Source organism: Chrysemys picta, chromosome 5 (genome assembly GCF_011386835.1).
Source record: "Chrysemys picta bellii isolate R12L10 chromosome 5, ASM1138683v2, whole genome shotgun sequence".
Taxonomy (NCBI): Eukaryota; Metazoa; Chordata; order Testudines; family Emydidae; genus Chrysemys; species Chrysemys picta.
The window spans coordinates 56758489-56779734 of NC_088795.1; the positions used below are offsets into that span (position 1 = coordinate 56758489).

Genomic DNA, 21246 nt, shown 5'->3' on the forward strand with positions numbered 1-21246 from the left:
ACTCCCCAATCTGAAAGACAAGATGAAACTGCTTAGGGATTGATCTAAACTCTACTTGGCTGTGTAAAAGTATTTACCACCTACTGTAATGAAGGCAAAATTTACCCTGACATGTCAATGTAGTTCATGAATAGCAACCTTCAATAATCAGATCAAATGCAGTACAACACTATGCTATATTGACCAGAATATATAACAACTTCAAGACACTATTTAAAATAAGTAGTTATTTAGTGAGCCTCTTGTTTGTTAACCCATGTACACTATGGCCCAAACTTTCAAAAGGCTTCCAATTTGTGCACTTAAGACTGCACAGTGCACCAAATGATTATCTGTGACTACTTTTCAGTGCCTTCACTGCCCACAGTTATGCATTCCTTTGACCTCCAGACTGGATTACAGTCATTTTTCATTTGAAAATACATTTGAAAGTTACAGTACAGTTAGTGCATTATAAGGGTGCTTGATTAGTTAGCATTAGAGCTGACCAGAAACTAGAATTCCTGTTCCACAGGAAATTCCAAAATAAAAAAAAATTGTTTCTAAACAGAACGAAAAATGAAATGTCAAAATCTCCTGCCCCACAGGAATTCCAAAATGTTATTTACAAAAAGTCAACATGACATTTCATTTTGACCTTTTCAAAATATTTCCAATGCTTCCCTGCCAGGCAAGGAGTCGGGCAACTCAGGGATCCTGGAAGCACCAATTCAGGGGCAGACCACCTGAAGTCCTGGGAGCACGTCTACACAGCCCGCGGCAGCAAGCCTCCCAGCCCAGGTTGACAGATTTGGCTTAGTGGGGCTTATGCTAGTGCTTTAATATCGCTGTGTGGACAGTGCCTTGAATCATAGGACTGGAAGGGAACTCAAAAGGTCATCTAGCCCAGTTCCCTGCACTCATGGCAGCACTATATTATCTAGACCATCCCTGACAGGTGTTTGTTTAACCTGCTCTTAAAGGTCCCCAATGACGGAGATTCCACAACCTCCCTAGGCAATTTATTCCAGTGCTTACCCACCCTGACAGTTAGGAATTTTTTCCTAATGTTCAACCTAAACCTCCCTTGCTGCAATTTAAGCTCATTGCTTCTTGTCCTATCCTCAGAGGTTAAGAAGAACATTTCTTCTCCCTCCTCCTTGTAACAACCTTTTATGTACTAGAAAACTGTTATCATGTCCCCTCTCAGTCTTCTCTTTTCCAGACGAAACAAACCCAATTTTTTCCATCTTCCCTCATAGGTCATGTTTTCTAGACCTTTAATCATTTTGTCGCCCTTCTCTGGACTTTCTCCAATTTGTCCACATCTTTCCTGAAATGTAGCACCCAGAACTGGACACAATACTCCAGTTGAGGCCTAATCAGCGTGGAGTAGAGCAGAAGAATTACTTCTCGTGTCTTACTTACAACACTCCTACTAATACATCCCAGAATGATGTTTAGTTTTTTTTTTGCAAGTGTCACACTGTTGATTCATATTTAGCTTATGGTCCACTATGACCCCCAAATCCCTTTCCACAGTATTTCCGAGGCAGTCATTTCCCATTTTGTATGTGTGCAACTGATTGTTCCTTCCTAAATGGAGTGCTTTGCATTTGAATTTCATCCTATTTACTTCAGACCATTTCTTCAGTTTGTCCAGATCATTTTGAAATTTAATCTTCCAAAGCACTTGCAACCCCTCCCAGCTTGGTATCATCCGCAAACTTTATAAATGTACTCTCTATGCCATTATCTAAATCATTTATGAAGATATTGAACAGCAGGAGACCCAGAACTGATCCCAGCGGGACCCCACTTGTTATGCTCTTCCAGCATGACTGTGAACCACTGATAACTACTCTTTGGAAACGGTTTTCCAACCAGTTTTGTGTCCACCTTATAGTAGCTCCATCCAGGTTGCATTCCCCAGTTTGTTTATGAGAAGATCATGCGAGACAGTATTAAAAGCTTTACTAAAATTGCAGCTCAAGCTAGGACTTTGGCTCTGAAGCCTAAGGAGGAGGTTGGGCTTCAGAGCCCGAGCTCCAGCCTAAGCTGCAACGTCAAGGCGCTGCCTACACTGCTATTTTTAGAGTGCTGGCATGAGCCCTGCTAACCTGAGTCTCTCAACTCAGTCTGGGAACTTTCTTCCATGAGCTGTGTAGACATACTCTGGTCTGCTGAGGGGGAAGGCGTTTCGAAGCCCAGCAGGAGAGCTGGCAGGAAACCAGGCTGGTTTCCAGCAGAAACCTGCTTGGCAGGCAGTTCCATTGCAAACAAACCTGGTGATATAGTCACACTCACACACAACACTTCAATGTTGATGAATCAGCATTTTCCAATGGAAAAATGCTCCATCAGAAAATTTCTGATGCATTCCACTTAGCACTGATTTCCTGTTGATTTCTGTGTGCAATTCAAGGTGTTGGTATGGAGCTATAAAATCTTACTAAATATGTTTTTGGTCGTGGCTACCTAAGACTGCATCTCTCCCTATGCACTCTCTCAGTTAACATCAGTCACTAAAGCTGCTAACAGTCCTCAGTCTGAATATTTTAGGGCTAAAGATAGGGCATTCCCAATGGAGAGCCTTCATCTATGGAACTTGCTCCCCTCTTTGGTCTGACAAAACCTTGATTAATTGATATCGGGGTATGTCATCTCACCTGACAGTTCTTGTAATACAATGCATCTCTCCTGAGTAATATTTGTGCATGGATCAAAGTATTTTTGAAAATGTTAATGACGTTGTCTAGCACTTTGCAGTCCTCTAAGGACTCCTACCAAAATGTCTCTGGGCTTCCCACATGTAATGCTGTGGAGGATTTCACCCTATTTAGTTTTGCTGAAATACCACTTGCTTCCAAGCACATTGGAATATTGCAATCCTCTCTTTCAGTTTTCTGCCTTAGTCCCTGCAGGACTGAAGAATACATGAAATTTTGCTTGCTCCGTTTTTACCAAAGATTTAGTTTAATTCTAACAACATATAATAAAGGCGTGACACAGGAATGCTGGTAAGAGGTTTCTCTTTATGGCCCCAATTCATAAAAGCATTTATGTATCTGCTTGACTCTAAAGCAATCCAGCAGTCTAATAGACTTCAATGGTTTGATTGTCATGCTTAAAGTTAAGTATGTGCTTATATACTTCCCTGAATTGGGGCCTACTTCCTTTCCTCTGTCATGTGATATGGTCAGAGTTACAAAAAGTTATACCTGTGTCACATGGCAGGGGATCAGTATTCATCGAGTCCTTCTTCTTAACTCCTTAACTTCTTCTATCAAACAAGAATACTTTCCTAGAACCTTTTAAGGTGTACTATATGCTAGTCTTAAAATTCAGTAAAATGATTTACTGTTATAGGTGTCTACATGGCAAGTTACTGTGCAGCAAGCCTGGGTGTGAATCTAGAGTACACCAGCTTGCCACGCAGCAATGACCCATAATGTAGTGGACACTGCTACAGTACACTTGAAGCCCCGGAGTGTGGCTTGGCATACTACCCTTTCAAGAAGTAACACAGGAAGCTGAACTCTGGGACTTTTGCTTTGCTGTAGGAGTGTCCACATGGGATGTTACTGCTTCTTGGGCAGTAAATGGCCCTTATAGTTAAGGTTGCACAACGCTTTCCACTATAAGGCCCTGTTTTCATTTGCTTTTATTATTGCCAAACCTTAACTGTTTGGGTTGATACAGGCCACATGTCTGCCTCATGCTGAATTTTTTGGAAAACTTTAACCAAAATGGTCAAGCCATTTCTGAGACTGAAATTTGCGAAAATGGTGTTATTTTGGCCATGTTTCTTTATTTATACATACATACCACACCACTGTTTTATAGAGAAGTTCTAGTCATGCCTCCATACTTTAGAGCAGGGCCTTGAAAGTTGGCAGGAGGGATGCCCTGGTGTCTGGGGGTGTGCCTGGTGCTGTCTCAATGAAAGTCTGCTCAAATATGACCAAGTTATAAGTCTACAAAAAAAAATCACACTTTGCACCTGCTCAGCAGAGGTTTGTTAGAGGCTGTAAATGTTATTCTTCAAAGATTCCATCGCATGCACCTTTCACACACAGCTCCTGCATGCCGACTGGATTCACATGCACCACTCACACAGCAACTGAGCATGCTCCATCCCTGGGCTGTAAAAGCTGAACAGCATTTTCCCCACAGTTGCTCCCCCCAGCTGCTAGAATTGCTGTGGCGCTGTGCACCAGAAGTGAGAGGCAGGGAGACTGTCTCTCGTGCTCTCAATGACCTCCCCTCTCCCAACTAGAACAAGAAGAAAAAAGAGGAAGCAATCTTATTCAAATGCAAAGGGGTGTGGTGTAGAAGGTGGTGGTGATGGAACAGGAGCCAAAATAAAGACAGGGACTGGAGCTGAGAAGCTTAGGGGCAGAAGGGTCTAGAATCACTACAACACGTTCCCCTCCCAAACATGGAAATGACCTCAGGATTCCTGAGTCTCAACATCCCTCTGATCTCTAGAAAATAGCTGTGCATTCCAGTGACCAAGTGTCTCTCTCATCCCCCCATCCTAGTTCACTTAGAGCAGTGGTTTGTAATCAGGCATCTGGGGCCCCTGGGGGGCTGTGAGCAGGTTTCAGGGGGGCCACCCAGTGTGGGCAGTATTAAAATTCACTAGGGCCTAGGGCAGAAAGCTGAAGCCCCCTCCACAGGACTGCAGACCAGGGCCCTGAGCCCCAACACCTGGGGCTAAAGCTGAAGCCTGAGCAACTTAGCTTTGCGGTGCCCACTATTGCGTGGTGCCCCGGGCAACTGCCCTGCTACCCCATAACGCCGGCCCTGGCTTTTATATGAAGAAAAACAGTTGTTGTGCCATGGGTGGGCCATGGAGTTTTTATAGCATGTTGGGTGGGCCTCAGAAAGCAAAAGGTTGAGAACCCCTGACATAGAAGATAACTGCCTACTATTGCCACTAGATAATTAGTTAGCTCAAGTGGTAGAACTCTGTGTGGATGATCTAAGGGTCTGAACCCTGATGATGACCCATGTTAGGGTCAGCAATATGGTTCCACATGATGGAATTTTCTTTTTTTTCTTTTCTTTTTTTTTCAGTTTGCCTTTTTGAAAAGATAGGAAATTACATTAAATATACATTAAAAGAAAGTTAAAGTTGCAAAGACAAGCACTCAAAAGTTAGAAGATGCCAGTGCACAGGATGCACAGTGTTCAGGAAATGAATCAGAATTGTGTAGCATATAAGGCTGTTTTCTGCAGGACCCCTGTCCATGTGTATTGCTGAAGTTGGAAAGTTTATAGTGAAAGAGGCAGGATTGCAGGAAAAAAGATAGTCTCATGTTTAAGGCAGTTGAATACCACCCTGGAGAATTGGATTCTCTGCTTCTGCCACAGATTCCCATGTGATGCTGGGCAAGTTACTTGTATCGAACTTTTCATAGGTGGGCGGTTGTTGCATGTTCTTTGTTTTCTAGGTGTCCAGCATGAGGCACCATTGGCCAGATTTGCAAAAGGACTGAGTGCTCAGAACTGCAACTGAAATCAATAGGAGTTGTGCTTTGAATGCATAAAGTGCTATAAAATGGTAAGTATTTTGAAAAATCAGCCTGTAGGTGTCTCAATTTGGGTACTTAAAAATCTGTGTGCCTCAGTTCACAATCTGTAAAATGGAGATAAAACCTCCCTATCTCACAGGGCTGTTTTAAAGATTCATTAATGTTTGTGAAGCACTCAGATACTACAGTGACAAGTATAATACAAAAGCCCAGGAGGAAATTAATTCTGTGTTCAGTGCAAGGTTAAATTGCATGCTATAAATAAGGCAGGGGCCACACACTGAACGATGAGGCTAAAATGAAATATTGAACAGCTGCTCATTCACTGAGCCATCCATCCTGTGCTCAGAATGAGGCAGAGGTTCTGGGGAAAAAAATGTGATCACATAATTAGAGATTGTATTATAATGTGCGTACAGAAGGGTGTGGGCAGCCTTAATTCTGGCATTTTCTAATTTTTGATGGCCTGACTTTACCACCTTCAAGTTCTTTTAACACAGGATTTTTTAATTAACATAATTAGCAGTAGCCATTACACAGGCAGAACTATTTCCATCATCCAGGTAAAGGGTATATGACAAAAGAACTATACAGTGTTCTCAAAGCTCATTTTGCATTGGGCTGCAAGTTTCTCAATTTGGACTGCTATTTTCCCCCATTTTATATTCACAAACTCTCTTCTCGATATGCAATAGTGTATGTCTGCAGAAGTGAGGGTCAGATGCTCAATCTCAACAAAGATCAACGTGACTCCAGGGAGCACTGTAGTATCTTCTCTATGATATTAGACTCCACCATCCTAAGGCTATCCCCTATGTGGCAGCATACTGTGTTGACAGTTTATTTTTAAGACAGCCCTCTTTATCTTATTCTTAAAAAAAAAAAGTATATTTAAAAGACATACCTGTCCAATAATAAGAGGAACTACAACAGTCATAAACAGCTGTGAGAATATAGATGTAAAAGGCACAGAAGAGGATGATCCAAGCTATAAAATAAAAATAAAATACATTGTTAATATTGAACCTTTCCTTCACATCTGTTTTGAACTCAGCAAAGATCTGCAATATTTACTTATATTGACTGATGTCCTAATGTATATTTTTACCTATGTGTACACACATATTTACACACACGTATGTAACTGTTAAGCCCCATTAATATATGTGGTGTTCCACAAGTTACAAAATTAAGGACAGTTTCTGCCAGAAGAGTTTATAATCTAAAGCCCCAATTCTGCCAATATTTATCTACATATGAAAATTAATCCAGAGTTTATAATCTAAAGCCCCAATTCTGCCAATATTTATCTACATATGAAAATTAATCCAGAATAAGGTGGGGTATGAATTTAAAGTTGATTAATTATGCTTGGATAACTCCATGTGTGAATGCTCTTATTCCTGAATAAGAGTGCCTTATTCTGTATTAGTTTAATCCACTTCCATAGTGGATTAGCCAATTTTGAATAAGGCATTCTTATTTTGGAATGAAAACATCCATACATGGCATTAACTAGGAATAGCTGTTCCGGAATAACTCTCTGTGTAACTCCCCAGTGGTTCCTTCTACACCAGCCTATTTGGATGTGGCACAGAAGCCCCCGCTGTGGCACATACTGGGTATGCATGTGCTCGTGTGCTGCTGCTGCATCTGTGACCCCACATGGGACTGCAGTATCAGGGAGAGTCTTGCCTGGGCATTTTCCAAAGGGAGAATTTCATCCTTTTTGTACATGAACCTTTCAACCTTCAATTTTAAGCAAATGTGAACAGAGAGGTAGAGCCCTGGTTCCTTGCAGAAATTCTACTGCAGATTAACCAAAATCTCATCACACAATATACAGCCTCCAGGCTGGATTTGCTCTTCTAATGATCCCTGTAACAACTTTTGAAGCATTAAAAGGTTCATAGGTTTTCAAACCCTATTTCGACACCACTTTTGGCTGGGGAGTTAGAAGCATTAACGACTGTATGTTTAAAGAAGCTTTTTCAAGTGAAAATGAAGATTTTAAAACTTTAAAAGCAGTGTCAGGGATTCACCCCACAGAGGAGTAAATCAAAACGGGTGGTCAAGATTCCAGGACCCTTCACTTTGCTTCCTGAGGCTACCATATTTTTACAGTGACAACACTGTATTTGTGTGAAGGATTCACTGACTTATCTGAATGTTTGAAAGTTTTATATCAATTACATGTAGTGTATAATCACATTCCAAGTCAAGAATCAAAAATGTCTGACAATAGAAAATATTGCTGAAAAAGAAAGCCATTTAGACACCAATATTCTTGCCATCTCTTCAAACTATTATTTCAAATGTAGCATTTCCAAGCACAGAATCTGCATTTTAAAGCTTCAGATTAAAAGCAGTTGTGGACTCGTCAGCACAGATATCAAGTTTTTTAAGAAAAGGAAATTGAATTATAGCTGGTGAGGGTTGGAAGACGTAAAGGGAGACATATCACATATCACCTATGAGAAACAAATGATTTTATACAAAGCAATGATCTTCCAAATCAGAGTTTTTAAAGTGCAACTGTTTCATCACAAATGTGAATAACGACTTTGACACCCCCTGTTTTTGACAAGCGGATGTACCCGGCCTTATCTTTAATCCTAATGCCTTTTACTCATACATACAGTAGTTAGTTACAGTGCTAGCCTGCTCTCCCCCACTCAGGGTACTGCCGTTAATCCTTCCTCAAAGATAGATTCCTGATTTCTTGTTTCCTTTCCCCACTCTACAATGTCGTCACCAGTGGGCTATATTTTATCACTGTCAAGTCCCAGAAGACTATAAGCTTAAAGACAACTGGCCAGATCCTCAGCTGGTATAAACTATCACAGCTCCATTGAAGAGCTGACCCTGAATCTATGCCCAGAGGATACAGAAGACAGAAGGAAGGAGGAATTCTCATTCATCTAGGACAAGTACACTTTTCAGCCCTGATCACTGACACAATATGGTCACTGATAAGTGAATCTCAGATGATTCTGATTCTGAGATGATGCTTAGCTAAGCCTTATCAAAACTATCTGGACATACATAGTATGCAAAATTAGACTGGAAATCTCACAAGAACACGTTCCTTCTTGATCACCTGCACTTGCTGTTTCCAGACTTTACTGTACTTTGGCACTTATGGTCTCATCTATTAACAGAGAGCTAAAATGAGCTAAAATGGGAGTAGGGGTGGAAATAAGGAGCCATTCAAATTTTTCCAAATCTTAAAAATCTTATGTTAATGGGAGAGCGACTGGCTGTATACTCTTCTTAACATCATAATCCCAGCACCTAAGAATGAGCTGCCCCCCCCCTTTTTTTTTGAGAAAGCTAAATAGAAGGAACATTTCTTAAACAACTTTGGGAATAAAAGAATACCAATAACATATTTTTAGCTGTAAAAATGTGACTAGATTTTCTTATCACTTATGTAATACGTTAAATGGAAAATAAATTGTGGAGATAAAGTTTAGCATTTAATCACATCTCATCAGAAGTTTGTCTTTCAAAATATTGAAAAATTGATTTGTCAGTGTATTTCATCTTAAAACATTAATTCTTTGCACCAGCATATGATTTTTATTTAATGGACAGCTTGTTTACATATACTGTATAGCTTGTGCTCTTCTGGCTATCTATGTCTGAATATGGTGCTCATTAACAGCACAGGCTCATGAAGCACTAACTTGAATCAGACAAGGGGACCAATTTGAGTAGTCCCTATTCACTTAAATAGTCCCATTGACTTCAACGGGATAACTCATATGAGTAAGGAATGAACACTCAGAATAAGGGTTTGCCGGGTAAGGCCATATTGGGAGCAAGTTCCAGGTGAGTTTCTCCACACAATCCTGTCACCGTGCAGTACTTAAATTTGACCTGCAATGCTCCTACTCCAGCCCTAGACCTCTCTGCTCCAGAGACTGCCAATTTTAACAACACCTGCCAAATTATTTAGTGGGTTTGTTTATAGCAGAGTTCACAGCAGAGACACTGACTGAGCCTGAAGTGATAGGATATATTTAACTTTGGTTGTATAAAGAAATCCTCCTTGCATGAAAATGAGAACACTCTGCACTTCCAATCCTATCCTACCTTCACATGCCAGCTGGTCAATCTTTTTTTTTTTTTTTGGCTGCCAGGGCAGATATCACAGCTGGTATGTCCTCCCCAAGGAAGAGGCTGCACCCAGAACTGCCACAGACTAAGAAGAAACAACTCCTGCCAGTCGTACCAAATTACAATCCAGCGCCACATTTGCGGCCCGTATTGAGTCCACTTCAGAGAAACTCTGGGCTCTGCTCTACAGCATTTTCTTGTACTTAACATGTTTTTCCAGGCTGTGTCCTATTGTCTACTAAGTACACAGTTAGCCAGCTTGAGCCTTCTCCCTTGCTATGTACCCCGAGAATCTGTGCAAGCCTCACCAAAGATAACAAGGGTGGGGAAGGTGGTAAAAAGAAGAGATGACAGACTGAAAGGGTCATTGGCTTTTTGAGTTTGTGGTGCAATTTGCAGACTCCGGCAATATTTTGTGAGTTTTCTATTTAGAGGTAAATGTATTCTATCAGCCATAAAGGCAATTTTAGTTTAATAGGCAGAAGACATCTTTAAGAGACTCTCCATGTGTTTTAAAGTGATCTCTGGTATACAATTACAAAAGTAGAGCCAAGTGGAATAGAAAGTCCTCCACAGAAATTTTACAGATTTTAGATTCCTGTACCTTGGCAGATGTGCAATTATCTATATATGTGTTAGGGGATGGGAGGATCTCTGTTGTTTTTTGGCCACTAAAAAAGAAGTATAATGTAAGGCAGTCAAAAGTTAGTCTGACACAAGGTACACAGAGTTTGATGCAAAGCTCACTGAAGTCAATAGAAAGATTTCCACTGATTATTTCAATGAGCTCTGGCTCAAGCACATAGTACCCACTGAGATTAAGGAGGAAATTAATCTGTATACATAATAGATATTATAAACAAGGTAGAAAGAAGATGGTGCACTTTAAATCATTCAGATGAAAGAATTGATCTGTAAACAGTTAATGCACTGTATGGTCTTCCCCACTCTCACAATCAACCTGTCGTCACACACCAGTGACATACATTAGCCACAACTTCCTTAACAACTTCAGTGTCTTCTCGGCTATTAATATATTATTTAACAATTCATTCTTCAGTTTACTGGCAATCAGCCTTCACTTGTCAAGAACTCACAAAAAATGAATGTGTGTATGTTCTATGATACCGAAAAAGAGAAGATATTTTACCAGGGAAATAAGGAAACAAAGTACAGTGCAAAGAAATCCAGGAAGTTTTTTTTCCTGAAAATCTGAGAAATCCAGCATTTTGGGAATAGTAGTTTCATTTAAAGACTGTTAACATAAGGCAAATATTAACAGATAATAAAATTTTAATATTTATGGCAATATGTAGTTTTACTCATGTTCCTTTTCAGTAGTCCTTTCCTCCATGTTTTTTAAACTGAAGTTTTCTCCCCTTGACTAAGCCTTGATTCTTTCAGTTATGCTATATTCCAGGGGTAGGCAACCTATGGCACGCGTGCCGAAGGCGGCATGCAAGCTGATTTTCAGTGGCACTCACACTGCCCGGGTCCTGGCCACCAGTCCGGGGAACTCTGCATTTTAATTTAATTTTAAATGAAGCTTCTTAAACATTTTAAAAACCTTATTTACTTTACATACAACAATAGTTTAGTTATATATTATAGACTTATAGAAAGAGACCTTCTAAAACGTTAAAATGTATTACTGGCACATGAAACCTTAAATCAGAGTGAATAAATGAAGACTCGGCACACCACTTCTGAAAGGTTGCTGACCCCTGCTATATTCTAATATTTGTAGCATCACTATTCACAAGCACACCATCAAAATGACTAATATAAAATACAGAACTTAGGAAAAAATCACTGAATAAATCAAGTAGAATGAGCAAGCTGATTAGGAAGTAGAAAAGCTTCTATTTCAACATCTGTATCATGGTAATCACCTTTGGTAGTATGGCAAATACAGAAGTAGTACATGACAGTGACATGGAGTTTTGCTAAGTATATTTTCACAAATGTACATGAGTGTTGCAAGGGCTTTTTAACATTTCGTGTTTAAGTGGTTTTGCAGGCAAGTTTTGAAGACTGACGTACACAAGAATATAAAATACACACTTGGCCCAACATTTCTTTGGGGACTTCAGTAAAGATATATAGATTCATACATCTTTGTATTTGTTAGTTTGTTATCCAACCAATTATACTTCCATAAATTAAAGAGCGTACCTAACAGCCGTTCATGCACAATAGTGGCAATAATTTCAAGACCATGGCAGAGTTATAATGTAATACCATAAAAAAGTGCAAAAAGAAAACAAAGTAATATTTTGTTTTCATAAACATTCAAATGATTTGTTATATTGTGGTACCAAATACATTGTGATTAATTAGCTATGTTTTATTATGTCAGCACCCCTGCACTATTGTAGCAAAGTAAAATCTCAGTGCTATATTGTTCTATCCCTGAATAGGGGCATTAGAGCTGGGGAAATATAAGGAGCTTCCAACCTCCTCAGCTGAGCATAACTGCAAGTCCATGTACTCATCCAAGGGCAGGACCAGAGAGGATAGTGGTGCTATCCATCCTAAGGGGGCCCTGAGAGGAGGGGCAGAGCCATTTTCATATAGAACATCGCACTTGTGGCACAACAGCTATGCTCTCCCTGCTCCCAGGGGAATTCCAAAAGACTGTTTCCCTGAGGCATCCAGCTCTTCCCCAACCCGGGGCAGTGCTTACAAGGCACAGTCTAGCCCTTAACAAAGATATAGACACAAATATAAACATACAGTACACACACACTGTATTAACGATGTTATATTTTAAGGAGACACAGGAGTGATGATGTAGTTAAAATTGTTCCAGGGCGCTGTGCTTCTGTCTTTCAGATGAGACATAACAACAATGGTGCTGACAACTTGAGGTTATTAAAGAGATCACAGCACTATTACCTTCACAGCATGATGTTACAATTTGTTTAACTGTCTTTTATTAATGTAAATGCGCCCAGATGCTTTGGCAATGGCAGCATATTTTTTAGAATTCAAATAATAAACATTCACAAGAGTATAGGTGTTAGCCTTAGTATTCCAGCCAAATTGTAAGTTGAGGGCTTGATTCCTGCACCCTTACTCATGTTAAGTAGAATTGTACTCTGCAAGTCAAAAAAAACCTATTCAAGAAATACAATGCTAATCAACTTGAGTAGGGGTGCCAGATTTGGGATTCAAGTAATTACATTCTGCTTACCTAAATTCTCTCTGTTGCTTCACTACATACTGTTCATCATTTCCTAACATAAACTGTTGTTCATCGTTATTGTGTGCTATTAACATGTGCTCTGTTTCACTGAGAGGAGGTGGCAGTTATTTCAATATTCACAGCAAAGGATACAGCTTCTATAACCAGACAGCAAAGTTTGTAAGGCACTATGCAATCCATTTAGATGAATGGTGATTATTATAAATGTAGTATCATTACTGCTACTGGGAAAAGTACATACATTAGTTGAAAACAGAGAAGAAAGTAATAAGATAATTGTAAACATAAGGTACTGCTTCATACCCACATGATGGGACAAAGCCTGGGGAATTAAACTACGAACTCTCTAAACTCTACATTGCGACAATTATTCATCATTAGTAGAGAAATTCCCCCAAAAGGAGATTTCTTCTTGTCTATGAAAATTCCTAGCTTACTTTTTTGCTGAATTGTTTTTTTTTAAAAACAGCTTAAAAACTTGACTCTTCAGTTTAAAAATCTTGATTACTTTGTACTTCCACTACTGGTTTCACTTAAATATCTAACCTGACACAAGGAGAATAGGAACTTGTCATGTGTGCTCTAGTATAGGGTCCCATATCCCTTTAATAAAACCTTGCAAAATGTTGCAAAGAAAGGAGAATGGCATATTCCCATGTTAACTTGCAACCAATGGATCTTAGAATGCTTTATGTTTCAACCCTTTTCTGCTCATCACATATATGAATGCAAATGTGAATATTAATTATGTATTGTTTATGGTACACTTCCCATTTATAACATCATCTCTGGGAATCCAACATCATAAGTGTTAAAAATAATAGTTATAATGAGGACAACAATACCGGTGTTTAATGCAGCTGGAAGCCAAAGTTCTATAGCTTCCTATTACAGTGGTAATCAGTGATGCTTATGAGGGTTGCTATCCTTTAAAATCTAACAAAGGGTACCTACCAAAATAAAGTCTGCTAACTGAGGGTACAATATATGAGGTTTCATAAAATCAGTCTTCAAATCTCTAACCATTTTGCTAAATAAGCTTATAACAAGTTTGGTAGCAGAAGTAGTCTCTTCAGAAATGTGACTGACAATTTTATATTTAACACCATTCATTTAGGAAAATAAATTATTTGCAGGAAATGTATAATTTATAACAAGCTTTCACTCTTCTTCCATTTGTGTTCTTCAACGTGTCTTTAACAATGTTAAAATGACTCATGATTAGATTAACAGACATTTACAAACAAAGGAAGCAGTTCAAAACATTATATACTGTCAGAAATTAACATGGGGCACATGGGGTGGGGGGCGGATTTAAACCATGACCATCTAGGGCCAAGCTATCTAAAGAAAACAAAAGAACAAGTTAATAAATAATAATTTACGTGTATTCTGGTAGCACTCAGAAAGCGTTAGGCACTGTTTACACATACAGGCCTTGACTTAAAGAGCTTATGGTAGTCTTATAAATATTATTACTATAATATAGTATTCTAATGATAGTATTATTACTCCGTTGAAGCATGGCCATTGCTTTATTAACACTAGTGGGCATCATAGGCCTAATCCAAAGCCCATTGAAGTGGTTTTGAAAACCATTCAGTGCCCATTGAAGTCAACATAAAGACAACCAGTGTTGGCTTAACTCTGCTCCCATTGAAGCCAATGAGAGTTTTACCTTGGTGCTGAGTTTTTGAAAATCCCATCCAATATGAATAAAGTATCAAAGGACAAATCATCCCTTGTCACACACGAGACTTTTACACATCAATAAATCCCACAGAATCATGGCTTGTGTTTTGGACACTGTGATAATTAAAGCATCTGCAGCTTTTGCAGATTTTAGTGCAGCCACACATTTTGTTTAGAGCTTTGTTAAGAAGTGAATTAGTGTTCTTTTTCTTCAGGAGAGCAAACAGCTCAGAGTGCTACAAATAGTACGGTAAATAATACACAGTTAAGTGGCACTGTATTACACTAGTATCTTCAGCACTGATTGGAAGCACATATGCATACTCTATGGCTCTTATTTCTTCTTGAACATTAGAGACTTTTACCACTTGCTACAAGATGAAAAATGTTACAGCTGACCACTAGCTGGGGCTGGAGTATTTTGTTACCTAATCTTTTATTTGCCCATAAAGAGATGTCACTGACATAAACCAAGCCTTTATCTTGTTTCAAAAGTTGTACCATTGAAAAATTAAATAAATTTCAGGTTTTACAAAGAAATGCACCTTCCCCCAGGCTCTGTTTCCAAAATATCCTATTTCAGTCAGAGTACAAGGGTTCAAGACATCACTTAGGCCTTGGCTACACTTACCCGCTAGTTCGACGGCTGGAAATCGAACTTCTAGGTTCGACTTATCGCGTCTAGTCTGGACGCGATAAGTCGAACCCGGAAGTGCTCGCCGTCGACTGCGGTACTCCAGCTCGGCGAGAGGAGTACCGCGGAGTCGACGGGGGAGCCTGCCTGCCGAGTGTGGACCAAGGTAAGTTCGAACTAATTTGAACTAAGGTACTTCGAACTTCAGCTACGTTATTCACATAGCTGAAGTTGCGTACCTTAGTTCGAATTAGGGGGGTAGTGTAGACCAAGCCTTAGAAAGTGAAAAACATGCTCATGTTCAAGGTAATAAAACCAAAAGTTTTGGCTTTTTAAAATGGGATTTTGGTCTTGTAAGTCCACCCCTCTGGAAGAATCTCCATCTATCAGGGAGAGCAGGAGGGGCAGAGAATGAGGAGAGCAGTAGCAGACCATCCGGAAGCAGTTCCTTCCTTCTTCCTTATCAAGAAATCAGATCAGCTCTTTCTGTGAACAGGTGTCTTTCATAACCTACACTAAAACACAGTTCACACACCATGAGTCCATATTTACAACCCCTTCCAGGGGTTTGATTGTCATAATACAGAAATTAACAGCAAGACAACAAAGTTCAACTTGAACCTTTGTGACAGGCTTGGCCGTTCCTCAGGACTGCTCAGCCCATGCCCTATATCTCCTCTCCCCAGAAAGCAACATACCTCAGTGATTCAGTGAAACCCATGTATCCTGTTGCCAGCAGGATCAACACCTAGTAACTGATATTAGGTATTTCAGGGAAACATTGCCAGCCTGTTACAGGGTCACTCACTGTGTAATGACTAATAATCATCACTTGGAACCAGATCTCTGTCTGCTTCCATGAACTGTAAGTAACCAAGGCCCTGACTGATGACCAACTACTGAGTAAGACTTGAACAAACAAGAGTCAATAAGAATCTTGTTAGTGGCGCCCAATGGCTTCAGTAATTTATCTTCCCCTTTCCAATCTCTCACACACCTCTAACACAAAAATACCCATAGGTTTTAGTTGTCCAAATGTAAGGCTGCATTTATCTGGCCAAACAGTCAACAGGCTTCAGGCCCATTTTGGCTCATTATGATCCCATGCTACCCCAGCACATGCTATAAGATAGCTCTCCTACTGGGGTAAGCATTTTGTCATTGCAGACATGTGTGTTTGGCTCAGCATGTCTGATAGCATATGCTTTTGTGATACTGTCAGATGAGAAGGCTCACACCCCCTTATAAAAGGAAGTAGTGGGCACTGTGTTTGCTGTGACACATTTTTATTTATTACCAGTTAGGAAGAAGTTTGTCCCAAATACTGACCACAGTCCTTTTTGAGTATCAAAACAATGTAAAATCAATGAAACTTCCGGTTTAAAGTATATTTTTTAATAAGTGGTAAGTTACTTTAAAAAAAGGGATTAGAGTCTTAATATCAAAATACTCACAAAAAGCAGCAGTAGCAGTGGAGTTATAACGATACCCTGGAAGAAATAAAAGATAATGTTTTATTAGCCAGGAAAGTAGAATCTTAAAACCTGATGCATGGAAATACAGAAATTTTGTTAAATTAACGCGAGGCTAAGTGATAAAGAAAGGAAACATTTAACTTCATTCCTTACTGTATAGATTCTTTAACATCTGTATAGGAATAATTTCTACTCACTGTAGCGAGAAGTTTAAATGATATTCCTTAGATCTAGCTTTCTCCTTTTTAGACTGAAGACTTCCTTTCTCAAAATATACACAATACAGTATAGAAGTTCAGACCAGTATCTTGTGAAGATTTCCCCACCAATATGTTGTACTCTCACTTGGTTAAGCTGCCCCTCCTGTCGGGGAGACAGGTGGTTCAGTCCCACACTGCCTAATTCATGGTCCTCTCTTGAGCAAAAGCTCCATCAGCTGTGATGAATTAGGTGTCCTGATTTTGTAATGTAAACTAATATCCCCTAGGAAATGAGCTGAGATCTCAAAACTCATTTCACTTGATTAGACTCCATGTCTCAGTGGAGGAAGGCAAGTCTTTCATCTAATTTAGTCACACAGGACCACCTCAGCTCTCCACATCCCCCAGGCAGAGACAGGCAAAAGATTTGTTTTCTTCACTGACAGGGAACAGGTTTAAGGCTCATGATTGGACAAAATACAAGATTTTAAGTTTCATGAAAGCAAATCTTAAAATGAATTGTTTGGGTTGGGAGTTAACATGACATGCTTCACTTTCATAGCTGCAAGTGATACTTCTCCCTCACCCCTCTGTCATACTTCAATATTTTCTCATGATTTAATAAAAGCAGTTTGTCATTTAATGCATATTCATTCACAAGTCCCACTTAGAACTTCTTTTGTAAACAAAGATTATTTTTCTTCCCAATATTTATCAGATTCTCTTAATGAGACCCACTCACAAACTCTATATATTTTCCAAGGGCAAGATGCCAACCCACTTATACAAATCTGGTATGATAGTTTTTCCACCTATTCTTGGTTTCAACCAAGTGAAAAATACAAGTTAAAAGCAGTGATAATTTTTTTGGTCATAATTCAGCTTTACTCTGGCTCTTCAAAGCTGTTAAAATCCAATATAAAACTCCCTCTTTATATGATGCATTTGTATTACAGCAGTGTCAACAGGCCCCGAGCAGGAGAAACTATTGAACTAGACACTTATGAACGAACAGGAAGACACAGTTCTTGCTCTGAAGTGCCTTGTTTAAAACAAGATGCAACAAGTGAGATACAACAGGAGAGGACAAAGGACAAGGAAAAGAGGAATAAGAACAGAAGGTAACAGGCTAGCGGCATCAACTTGAAAGTTACACATTATTTTAAAGTATTTCTTGGAATAAATAAATGATATATCTTGTCTTTGATGGCTTCTCAATCTAGCCATCATTTGTCAGCTGACTTGTTTTGAGTGTCCAAGCAGAGGTGGCTCCTGGAAGGATGGCTTTAAGGATTACTTCAGGGATGGCATTCCCTGTGTGAGGAGCAGCGTGAAAGAAAATGCAGCAATGTTTGTGGGAGAAGCAGACAAACGGGTGTTCAAGGACGGCAAAATTTGTGGTGCAGGAAGCAGCAGGCAAGGAGTGTGGGATGTAATAAGAGCTGAGCAGATATTCTGCAAAGTAGTTGTTACAACACCTGAAATGATGGCCTATCAAGAACAACTTTATAGAGGGAGTGTAATGCGGTCATTCCAGTATAATGTGTCACATAACACACTCGTAGAGTTTTATTAGACCAGTGGTTCTCAAACTTTTGTACTGGTGACTCCTTTCACATAGCAAGCCTCTGAGAGCGATCCCCCCCATATAAATTAGAAATATTTTTTTATATATTTAACACCATTATAAATGCTGGAGGCAAAGCGGGGTTTGGGGTGGAGGCTGACAGCTCGCGATCCCCCATGTAATCATGGCTGGCTCTGGCTTTTTGGCCGCCCCAAGCAAAAAAATAAAATAAAAATAAAACGGGGCAGCCAGAACGGCAAAGCAAAAAAAAAAAAACAACCTGCGGCGCGGCCGGAGCACGGGTGCAGGGGGACCAGCTACCGGGGGGAGGTGGAGGGAGCGGGAGAGAGCGAGAAGGGGGGCGACCAGGGCTACAGCGGGGCGCTGCTACGCGGCCCCTCCCACCGTGCTGCCTGCCGGCAGGGCTCCACTCCAGTCAGCAGGGAGGGAAGGAGAAGGACTGCCCTGCCGGGCTTGCTGCAGGGCGCTCCTGTCCTCTGTGCCGCGCCCCCTACAGGGCGGCTGGAGCAGAACAAACAAACAAAAAAAGCGGCCGTGCCAGTCTAGGATTGGGCGGAATGCCGCCTCGTTCAATCTGCTGCCCCAAGCACCAGCTTGTTCGGCTGGTGCCTGGAGTCAGCCCTGCATGTAATAACCTTGTGACCCCCGAGGGGTCCTGACCCACAGTTTGAGAACCCCTGTATTAGACACTGTTGAGTATATGGGCTAGTTCCCCCCCTCCCCTTCTGTGTACTAACAAATACTTCGCACTGCCAAGTACCTGAAACTTCCCTGGCATAAAGGAATCTCCAGATGGTATAAAGCTAGCATAGCCAGCTCTATGACGCCCACTTCTGGACCCAAGCACAGGCGGATTGTCAGAGGTGGAGGTGATGTACCCAAAACACTTGCACTCTAATAATTCCTCCGGTGGAACAGTCCACTGGTGTAACAAGGCTACTCCAAGGTGCTGAATTAGGGCCCGGCCAGCAATAAAATTTGGGGAGCAGGTGGCTTGTATGACTGCATGGTGAGGGGTGTCCATGACATCCCTCATCCTGGGCAGCCTGTGTGAGACAGACAGAAGGTTTGTGATGGAGCAGTGCAGTGACTGCTCTGTGCATGTGCCTGGGGTTGTACATCATCCCAAAGACAGCAGGGAGGTGGTGGGGCCACATCCCCACTCCTGTAACAGCCTGCGAATTTGACTAACTCCTCGCCATGTGTGGAGGTGCTGGTTCAGGACCACGAATCAGCTTTGGGCACATCACCTCCCACCCCAGAGAAGCCCCCTGTGTTTGGGTCCAGAAATGGGTATTACAGAGCCAGCTCTGCTGGCTTTATACCACGTGGGGATTCCCTTTTGCCAAGACAAGTCTCATTTAGGAAGAATGTAAGGAGAGGTTAAATGACTGTCCTTCTGGTGAGTCTGGGTAGGGGTGGTCCCTTCCTTTTCACTTACTCAACTATGTTCTTCAGGACAGGGCCTGTGTCTTCTAGGGTTACCATCCATCCGGGTTTCCCCGTACATGTCCGGCTTTTTCAGCTTTAAATGGCCGTCCGGGGGGGATTTCTAATAAAGTAGAAATGTCCGGGATTCCCCCCCCCCCCTCATGCAGAGTGCGGCGCGACTGATTGGACAGCTGGGCCTGATTGAAACCCGCTCGCAGCCACTGGGGCCTCTAGCAGCCAGAGTCCTTCCCCCTCCCCCGCAGAGCAGCGCGGAACAGTATTTGGCTCCACCTGGAGCCTGCAGCTCTCCCTTGGCCTGGTGGGGGGGCCGACAAGGGACAGGGAACAGCGGGTTAGATTGGTCGGGGGTTCTGGGGGGGGCTGTCAGGAGAAGGGGGTGTAGAGAGTGGTTGGGGCAGCCAAGGGACAGGGAATGGGGGGGTTAGATTGGTCGGGGGTTCTGGGGGGGCTGACAGGAGAAGGGGGTGTAGAGAGTGGTTGGGGCAGTCAGGGGACGGTGAGCGGGGAGACTTAGATAGGGGGTGGGGTCCTGGGGGCAGTTAGGGTGGGGGGATCTCAGGAGGGGGCAGTCAGGGGACAGGTAGGGGGTAGGCAGGTTTTGAGGGGGGTGGGGCTGGGGCAGGGCTAGGGCGGCACCCCGTGTCCTCTTTTTTGATTGTTGAAATATGGTAACCCTAGTGTCTTCCTATGGGTTTGCACAACACCTTGTGTAATAGAGAGTGATTAGTTCCTTTAGGTGCTACCACAATACTATTGCTGCTGCTGCTAATTCTAAACAGGCACAATATAAAGAAAAATTACCTCTTTTATAATAATGTAAAGGTGGACGTGGAGTTGAAATATCCCTGGACATGTCAGATTCTTGACTGACTGGTTTGTTAAAAAAATGGTTCCTAAACGTAATTCTAGCAATTCTTAGGATAAGGTTTATGAGTAGCTCTGGTGACCTTAATAAACTCAGAAATGAGGTACATGTGGTCTCTACACAATCAATATTTATAGGGTCAAATTCTGCCCTCAGTTTTACACAATCAGTACCCAAGGAAGTTCAGAGGAGCCACCCACAATTATCTTAGGGGATGTCTGGCCCAAATTTAAGAAGAAAATAGTTATTTGATGTTAACATTTTACTTAGATAAATAGCATCAGTTCCAGCACATGCAAAGATTTAAATTAAAACTATGGACACTTTTCAAGCCATATATCTTTTCATTAAGCAGCTCTCCTTAAAAGTATTCATAACCCAACAGTATGATATTTCTGAATCCATAGATATCACAGAATGTGAAATTAATGTGTACCAATCTAAAAGCAACTAGTAAAGATTATAGACAAAGGTTTAGGTTTAGGAGATAA

At 41.1% G+C, this 21246-nt stretch overlaps 1 protein-coding gene across 1 annotated transcript in view; it reads right to left on the reverse strand.

The window, feature by feature from the left end:
- Positions 1–21246, reverse strand: part of SLC10A7 (solute carrier family 10 member 7) — a 197330-nt gene that overhangs the window by 45591 nt on the left and 130493 nt on the right. The window contains exons 6-7 of the mRNA XM_005284277.4: positions 16630–16665; positions 6424–6507 (exon numbers count right to left, since the gene is read on the reverse strand). Of these exons, the coding sequence (XP_005284334.1) occupies positions 6424–6507; positions 16630–16665 (120 nt within the window). The remainder of the gene's footprint in view (positions 1–6423; positions 6508–16629; positions 16666–21246) is intronic.